Source organism: Acyrthosiphon pisum, chromosome A2, assembly GCF_005508785.2.
Source record: "Acyrthosiphon pisum isolate AL4f chromosome A2, pea_aphid_22Mar2018_4r6ur, whole genome shotgun sequence".
Classification (NCBI taxonomy): domain Eukaryota; kingdom Metazoa; phylum Arthropoda; class Insecta; order Hemiptera; family Aphididae; genus Acyrthosiphon; species Acyrthosiphon pisum.
The window spans coordinates 77,136,344-77,146,215 of record NC_042495.1 but is presented as its reverse complement, the minus strand read 5'-3'; the positions used below and the strand labels follow the sequence as shown (position 1 = coordinate 77,146,215).

Here is a 9,872-nt window from a genome sequence, read left to right as displayed (position 1 = left end):
TCCTAGCTACGTGCCAGAGTGACTCAGAATCGTTTTTCTTATACAATGATTATATATATATTATATCATTGAATTCAAGTTTAATACAATATCCATTATACATTGATCCACTTGTAACCTATTGTACAGCAGAGCGACATCTACTTCCCCGCTTTTTTCAAATTTGTTTTGTACATATTATTATTATTTAATAATTAAAAACTCAAAAATTTCAAATCTTATACATAAGTCTTATACATAATATGGTATATTTATTTAATAAAGGGTAATTTGGTGGTTAGGTGGGCTTTGCCCCCGCAGTTCTGTTTTCTAAAAATTATCTGGACCCTCCACATGACAAATTCCTTAATACGCCACTGATGAGTATTACTGACTTTATTATTCACGTACGGCTACTAAAAATCAGTGAAAAATGTGAACACGGCATTTAACATATGGCTTTATATCTACATTATACGCTATTTCGAACGTAATGTTTTACTGTATGTCTGTATAACTGTTATTTTAAGTAATTTAAGATAATATTCTTTGCGGAGCACTTACCTACTGAAGAAAACAATTTAAAAGTATTGACCTTTTTTAACATAACATTATTACTCGACTTTATTATTGACTTCCTTTTTTCTTTTTAACATAGGTATTTGTGTTACATACGTGTTTATAGTTACTATCACCTAGACAACTGTTGTTAAAAAAGAATAATAAATGTTTATTGTAGCCTTTGGGCCTATAATATAATATGTTATATACACACATTAACACATCAAAAATGTGTCAATCACCTGATGACTATAACTACCTACGTGCCGATGTAGGTACTTTATATTTTACTTCGTTGAATTTATTTTTGTTTGTACACTATTCGATCTTGTCGTTTGAACTAGGCATACTTGTATTATTAAATTCAATAGCAAACGACGCAAGCATAAGATATAAATATAAATCATTTTTCTACAATCTTTTTTAAAATTGTATAGGTATGATTTAAATATAATATGATATACATTATTATAGAACTAACAACAACATATTATTCACATAGAAGTTCACAGTATTTTTTACTTATAGTAGTTCACACATCATAGACACACAAAGCATTGTATGTATTTCTTTACAGACATTATATTATATATTATGTTAATGTTTATGTAAATCACTTTCAGGAACACATACAATTTGTTAAGATAATATAATGGAATTTGGAAGTATTGATATTGTAAAATATATGTTATTCATCTTTAATGTGATATATGGGGTGAATCAATATTTAAAATACTAAATACCTATGGTTCCTGATATTCACAATATTTAAAATACCTATTTATATTTTTAGATTACAGGAGTGGCTTTAATAGTAATTGGCATCATAGTTATTGTAGATTTGGGACGTTTTTCAAATTATTTAAGTGCTTCAATTATGGCTCCACCAATATTGTTTATTATATTGGGTTTATGTATTATAGCAACATGTATATTCGGATTTTATTGTATTAACAAACAACATTTAAATTTATCAATAGCGGTACGTATATCAACAACCATAATAATATATTAAATTGAACTAATATATAATAATTAAATATTATATTTGTTTATAGTTTACATTAATTTTATTATCGGTTTTGATAATTGAAGTATTATTATCTATTATGTCATCAGTATCCAAAGACAATTTTAATAATAGTTTGAGATTTTCTCTAAAAACATCCATGGGAAAATATTCATTTGATGAAACTGATCGACAGTCGTGGTCTACAGTTCAACGAAAAGTATGGTCATAGTTCATATATTTTAAATAGTTTTTAATGTTTGAGTATAAACCATAGATAATATAATATACCTATGATATATAATCTATGGTATGAACCTAACTTTGAAGGTTTGTTCTAAATCGAATCAAAGTTCAAAACTTTTGTTACTATATACCACATTTTACGTAATTTATATTATGCATTATTGGCTGGCTATTGCATTGTTTTCAATTCTTTTACATAACTGCATTTTATTATAGATTAATTTTGTATTAACCTATTAAAATAAATAATAAAAGTAATTTAATTGAATTGGATTAGGCAAGAGTACGATTAAAAATTATATAATATATTATAACATACCTATTAAATAATTTTTATATATTATATTTATATTATATAAAAGATATAAGATATGTATATAATATATAAGATATTAAGATCATTGTATAAATCTTTAATCGTGGGCAAGAGATAAGTATAACTAGTAATACTATAGGCAGTCCCGCAACTACACATTACTTATTTCAAACAATATTTATTTATTTCCTACCTGCGTAACAACAATGTGTAATTTAAGTTTATTTTGATTTAATACAGTTGGAGTGTTGTGGAGTAGATACACCTAGAGATTGGTCCATTATATTCCCAGAAAATCTAGTTCCTGTTTCATGTTGTCAAAATTTACCAGTTGAATTAGGTGCATTATGCAGGAATTTATTTGACGAAAGAATAATTTATCAAAAAGGATGCTACAACGGATTAAACAATCGAGTGAAGACTAGATTAACAATTATAATGTATGTTGCTTTGGCATTTGGTCTTTTCCAGGTAATTTCAATGTTTTTAGTAGGTACAATAGTTTATAGAAAACTAGAAAACTATATAAATATACCTAATCAAATATTCGATTATGAATATAAATTGTTTATGCTTAAACGCCTTAAACTGTAAATAGTATTTTTTTTATTTTGAAACTACTCATTAAACTCCATTTTAATAAAAATAAAACATTAAAAAAATTTAAAAAGTATTATTATTTATCAGTTCCAGTCAATTGGCATAGCCCATATGGGGCCATAGGTAATAATGATTAAAGAATACCAAACTATAATATATTGCATAGCCGCATAGGTAGTAGGTACATACCTACATTAAGTCACTACACACTACATATATACGATAGGTACCTATACGGCTATAATACATATAACTATATAAGAATAAACCACTCTAGAACAATTTGCATACTTTTTTCAGTAGTTACTATACTCTGTTCGCCGTAAGTTGAAATACAATGTCCGTAAACAGCTCAAAAAGTGTCAAAATATTTTCAAATGAAATTTTCATGTATCTACAGTCATTCGTTTTTGAATTACAACAAAATAACAAAATCGCTATTCGCTACATGAGAAATCTGCAAGTGAATACAGAATAGATACCTACCCAATCTTGTAAAAATATGAACTTCAAACGCGCATAAAAATGTAATTTGATCTGCTTGTAGACTTTTTTTTTTACAAAGGTAGACAAACTTATGAGGAATCTTGTATTACATTTTCAAATCTTAGATTTAAAAAGAACATTTTTCATGAATTTCTAACTCAAAATAATTTGCAAATTTTTGTTATTTATATGTATTTTCAATATTTAAACTTTATATGCTTACAAAAAAAAATTGTGACTATGGATTTTTAATATTTGTCATCTGTCTTTGAAACAATATATTTGGAGCCTTCTATTAAATTTTCAAGCTTTTTTACCCAACAAAAAAAATAAAAAACTAAAAAAAATGGAAACTGAACATGTCCGTAATAACAGCTCAAATTAAGTCAAAATATTTTGAAAATATTATGGTGTATAAAAAGATAATATAAACATTTAGTAAAAATGTCATGTATGTACGATCATTTGTTTTAGAGTTACAACTAAAACCAAAATCAATTTTGTCGAAAAAAATTTTAATAGCTTATTATTTGCATATTTTATAATATGAAATTATATAATATATATAATATAACATTACAACGAATAATATTAAAATAGAATTAGAGCTTATAGCCTTAAAGCTCAAAGGTAATTGAAATGTAAAAACTTTATATTTTTCAGGTGATCGGCGTCGTGTTAGCTTGTTTTTATACGTATCTATTGAAAAATGGTCAAGGAAGCAAGTAAGATAATTATCGTTTTTTTTTTTTAATGAGAAGTTGTAAAATTGCTGTACATATACTCATCATACAACTTGTATATAAAACAAGTAGGTAGGTACCATATAAAATATTTGTATATAAATTGGTTGTATAAAAATCTATACTTTATGAAGCAAAGGTGGGCATTAACTAGTTAAAAAGTTAAAGTTAAGTTAAAAAGTTAATTTTTTTTAACTTTTTAACTTAACTAGTTAGTTTATTTTCTAATCAACTTATGAACTTAACTAGTTCAATTTACAGTTGAAATAACTTAGCTTTTCTCAGTTGATTTTAAAAAAATCCATCAAGTTAAAACATTTTGAAATTTTTCGTTTATACATAAATATTACTATATCAGTATAAAATAAAAATAATCCAAGACAAAAACACAAAAATTTCCGTTATTTTTCTTGATAACATAAATTTGTGTATATTAATATATTTTATTAAGTTGTAAATTATATATTATGCGAGTCGCAATTATAAATGTTTTTAATAAAATTAATAATTTTAAATTACAAATTGACAATTGTTATGTTTTAATGTTATAGAACTTATAATATATATGAAAGGTCATGTACTCATCTTCACGTATTATGACATTCCATTGCTATACGATATAATACAATATATTTAGTTGAATTATTTAATTTGAGATGAGTATAGTTTAAATTAGTAAATAATAGTAAAGTAAAAGTAAAATGGTATACAGTGTGCATTATGATAAAAGTTCAATAAAATTTTATTATTTCACTCTTTGAGTGATTTAAATACTAATAAAAAAAACTAGATTAACTTTTTTTAAACTGAGTTAAGTTAATATTTTTTTCTATATTAACTTTTAACTTATCGAGTTAAATTTATAATTAGTTAAGTGTTAACTTTTAACTTATCGATCTTGTATCCTCTTAACTTAACTTTAGTTAATTATTTTCATTAACTTGCCTACCTTTGTTATGAAGTATACTTGGCTATTTTTTGTTTAGAATATTGTTATAACTTATAATAATTAAGAACTAGGTAGTCATTAAGTAGTTACCTATATATTATCTAATTATCTAGTTCTAGTAGATTTTCTTTATATATATAATATACATTTTTTTTAATTGATCATATTTTTTAATCTAATAAGCCTGAAAATCCAACTTTAGATTAGATTATTATTTTTATGACTGAACAGTACGACTATATTTTATTTTATTTTTATATTATATATATATATATATTAAATTAATTTTGTATTTTTTAGAAATTCACATAATATTTTACAAAGCAGATGACAACAGAATGATGTAGGATTTGATACAAATTATTTTAATAAATCCTACAACCAAAATACGTATTCACAAGACATGTTAAGCCGTAAAGATCAATTAAATAATTTATTAGATGCATTAAGAAAACAAAAAAAAAAAATGCATTTTTAAAGGTGTACATATTATACCTATTATATTCGTTTTTATAATATTTATATTTGTATATAATAATATCTTCTATTTTGTAGTTATTTATTTAAAATTCGATTTCTTATAAGTTTATTTTTTTTTTTAAATGTAGGTACTTTTATTATTTTATATTTAAATTTATAATAATACTAGCTGAATAACAAGGCTTCGTCGGTGTACACTTTATTTGTGGAAAATCCTATAGGTATATAGTATACCTATAATTATGTTACGGAAAAAGCTGAAAGCAGTATAGGAAATCAGGCACTCTGCACAAAGCCCGATTTTCGAGGGAAAAATTGGAATAAGTTAACACTGTCCGTGATATTGTATAAATTATATAATATTAGATTTGGTTATTGTAGGTTAAATATTAAATATATAAAAATCGAATAAAACATCATACTGTATACTTAAATATGTAATCATAAAAAGCGGGTAAGTGGATGTCGCTTTGCTGTATAGTAGGTTACAAGTGGGTGTCAATGTATAATAGATTATATTAAACTTGAATTCAATGATATAATATTATTAATATCATTGTATAAGAACAACAATTTTGAGCGGAGACGGTTTATCAGTTTGGATTTTTTAAATTTTTATTATTTATCATAGCCTTAAAGTTGAATTAATATTATAATTTTTTATTCGTTGCTACGGTGATAAGCAAATCGTTAGAAATTAAAATCCCATTTTAAGCGGTTTTTCGTAATTTGTCAGTAGTTTTTCCCGTGGCATTAAATAACTATTGAGAAAATCGAAAAATGACCTCTTTAAAGTACCATCCATCTTGATCCAATTTACTAAAAGATAAGGTACCATATGTTGAAATCGAATCACTTCTTCTGCAGGTAGAAATATTGTATACAGGATATAAAAATAAAAAAAAATAATAAAACCATTGTAAAACCACTAGTTTCCTCGTTCCGCTCAGAATCTAAAAAAACTTTAAATAGTTGCTTCAAATATTAGTTGTCTATTAAATATTAATAGATTTTAAATCTATTATCCAGTATGGTACCTCTTGACTCTTACTGAAGAACTAATATTTTATCTAAAGTGGTTTGACATGAATAAGTTGAGTTATTTTAATTTATTATTACTAAAAAGTAATGTTAGGCACATAGGATAGCATATTAGTATTATGTTACTTTATTTACTATATATAGTATATACCCAACTATTATAACACTTAAGAGTTACAAAATTGACCAGGTTTTTTGCATTTACACCAATTGGTTTTACATAATGTATTGCGTACATTGGGTACAATATTAGATATAGCCATATATCTATTGTAACTCGTAAGTCGTGGTATCAAATTATCAAACGAATAAAATATGCCAGAACAGTTATGTAGTGTTCTTGTTACGTATAAATACCATTCAGTATAAATGGACATTATGGCCTCTAGCCCCTCCCCCCTGAAGCCCACTGTATATAGATGTGTCTCAGTTTGAGTTTATCACAGTTTTAGTATACCTCAGTTCACAGACAAATTGGCGTCAGTATACTAGCTTTGTGAAATAATTCGACCTCGATGGACAACCGCAAGTCGCGGATTGGATTTATCACTTATGGTATACTTTCAACGTGGTTTAAACTAATTACTCTCTAAACTTTTTTGACATCTCTATTCTCTAAGTACAATCTCTGAGATTTTCATCGAATTTAATTGAGTTAGTTTTTGAGAATATAAAGCACACACAATACACATACGACATACATTTAGACATTTAGTTTATTGGTTAGGTAGTTTGGGGAATTATTGATTCCGCCAAAACTACCTGCTTAGGAAAAAGGTTTATATTGATTCCACCGGCTACTGATTATAATATCTACATTTTGATTCCACCGGATACTGTTTATAATACTTTTGTTCATATTTAATAATTTTAATAATTTTATATTTAATAATTTAAAAAATTAAAATTTGTGATAATTACTTAAGGTAGGTCTCGAATAACCTTAATTTAAGTATTAATTTTTCTTTTCTTAAGTCAAAGTCTGGTATATGAACGTTATTTGAGTCATAAATATTGCTTAAGCAATACGGCCCTAAATTGTATAAAAAAAATTTTAAAAAAAATAAAAATGTATAAATGTTAGTCTTTTTTTTCTAATTAATATTATGTATAATCTAAATTGTATAAAATTATATAATAAATTCTATGTAGGTATAAAATAAAAATGTATAAATGTAAATACTTTTGATCATATTTGGTCACATGTCTAAATTGAATAAAATGATAACAATAGTATGTAAGTATAAAATAAAAATGCATAAATGTAAATATTTTTTATCATAATATTTGGTCACATGTCTAAATTGAATAGAATGATTATATTAGTAGGTATGTTAGTACAAAATAAAAATGTAGGTAATACTATAAATCAAACTACTTTTGATAATATTTGGACACATGTTTCAAATAAGTGAACCTTTTTTGACTTTTTCAAGTTTTTCCAACGCCAATATTTAGTGCTCAATTCCTGCCATCACCTCCAGAATTCCTGCTCAATTACAACCCTCACAAAATCCAAAAATCTGTGGGTGGGGCTGGGGACAAATGTCTCCCGCCCAACCCATGGTCGGAAATTGACTTTTTCAACTTTTTCCAACACCAATATTTTCATTCCAGAGATAAAAAATCTATATTTGATAAAAGATCAGTATTTAATAAAAAAAATCAATATTAAATCTAGTATATAAGAATCATGGTTAAACAAATAATTTATATTTGATAAAAAATCTATATCGATTCGTTAAAAAAAATCAGTATTTATAAAAAAAATCTGTTTGATAAAATTAATTTATATTTAAAAAAATCAATATTTGATAAAAAAATCAATATTAAATTAAGATGATAAAAATCAGTATTTAAAGCAATTATTTATATTTGATAAAAACTTATATAGATTTATAAAATAGAGTCAATTTTAAAAGCATATTTAATAAAAATTAGTATTTAAAAAAATCTATATTAAATGAAAATGATAAAAAATCGGTATTTAATAAAAAAAATGTACATTTATTAAAAAAATTCAATTTGTTAAAAAAATCAATATTAAATATATAGTAGATAAAAATCAATATTTAAAAAAATTATTTATATTTGATAAAAAACCTATATAGATTTATAATCAATTATAAAGGTATATTTGATAAAAAATCAGTATTTATAAAAAAAAACTATTTGATAAACCAATTTATTTTCAAAAAACAAATGTACACTAATATAAATAATAGTCTTTAAAAAAAAAGAATATATATTTGATAAAAATTTTTTAAAAAAATTCATTAATTTTTGATAAAATTAATTCCTTAAAAAATCAATATTAAATATGTAGCTGATAAAAATTCAGTATTTAAGAATCATTTTTAATATTAAATATGATGAAAATTAGTATTTATAAAAAATCTACATTCGATAAAAAAATCAGTATTTAATTAAAAAAATCTATATTTGATAAAAAATCCGTATTTAATGATAAAATCTGTATTTGATAAAACATATATTCAAAAAATCTAAATATATATAAAAAACAATTATATTTGATAAGACAATTTATATTTATTTTTTAATATAAATTAAAAATATCAAATATACACTTCATTGAATATAGATTTTTTTGAATATGTGTTTTATCAAATATAGATTTTATCATTAAATACGGTTTTTTTTTATTAAATATAGATTTTTTAAATTAAATACTGATTTTTTTTATTAGATAGATTTTTTATAAATACTAATTTTTATCAAATATGCCTTTAAAATTGACTATTTTTTATAAATCTATATAAGTTTTTATCATATATAAATAATTGCTTTAAATACTGATTTTTATCATCTTAATTTAATATTGATTTTTTTATCAAATATTGATTTTTTTAAATATAAATTAATTTTATCAAACAGATTTTTTTTATAAATACTGATTTTTTTTAACGAATCGATATAGATTTTTTATCAAATATAAATTATTTGTTTAACCATGATTCTTATATACTAGATTTAATATTGATTTTTTTTATTAAATACTGATCTTTTATCAAATATAGATTTTTTATCTCTGGAATGAAAATATTGGTGTTGGAAAAAGTTGAAAAAGTCAATTTCCGACCATGGGTTGGGCGGGAGACATTTGTCCCCAGCCCCACCCACAGATTTTTGGATTTTGTGAGGGTTGTAATTGAGCAGGAATTCTGGAGGTGATGGCAGGAATTGAGCACTTAATATTGGCGTTGGAAAAACTTGAAAAAGTCAAAAAAGGTTCACTTATTTGAAACATGTGTCCAAATATTATCAAAAGTAGTTTGATTTATAGTATTACCTACATTTTTATTTTATACTAACATACCTACTAATATAATCATTCTATTCAATTTAGACATGTGACCAAATATTATGATAAAAAATATTTACATTTATGCATTTTTATTTTATACTTACATACTATTGTTATCATTTTATTCAATTTAGACA

At 23.7% G+C, this 9,872-nt stretch overlaps 1 protein-coding gene across 1 annotated transcript; it reads left to right on the top strand.

The window, feature by feature from the left end:
• Nucleotides 1-1,605: 1,605 nt before the first annotated feature.
• On the top strand, nt 1,606-4,009 carry LOC103310108 (tetraspanin-9-like). The gene is made up of 3 exons (XM_029490456.1): nt 1,606-1,769; nt 2,352-2,582; nt 3,861-4,009. The coding sequence occupies exons 1-3, from the start codon at nt 1,650-1,652 to the stop codon at nt 3,924-3,926; spliced, it is 417 nt and encodes a 138-aa protein (XP_029346316.1). The 5' UTR covers nt 1,606-1,649; the 3' UTR covers nt 3,927-4,009.
• The last annotated feature ends 5,863 nt before the right edge of the window (nt 4,010-9,872 follow it).

Bases quoted from the DNA above. Each gene is read 5' to 3' on its own strand.
- LOC103310108 (XM_029490456.1), top strand. From the start codon at position 1,650: ATGTCATCAGTATCCAAAGACAATTTTAATAATAGTTTGAGATTTTCT. The intron at 1,770-2,351 runs GTATGGTCATAG...GATTTAATACAG, and splicing joins GGTCTACAGTTCAACGAAAA to TTGGAGTGTTGTGGAGTAGA. The intron at 2,583-3,860 runs GTAATTTCAATG...TATATTTTTCAG, and splicing joins TGGCATTTGGTCTTTTCCAG to GTGATCGGCGTCGTGTTAGC.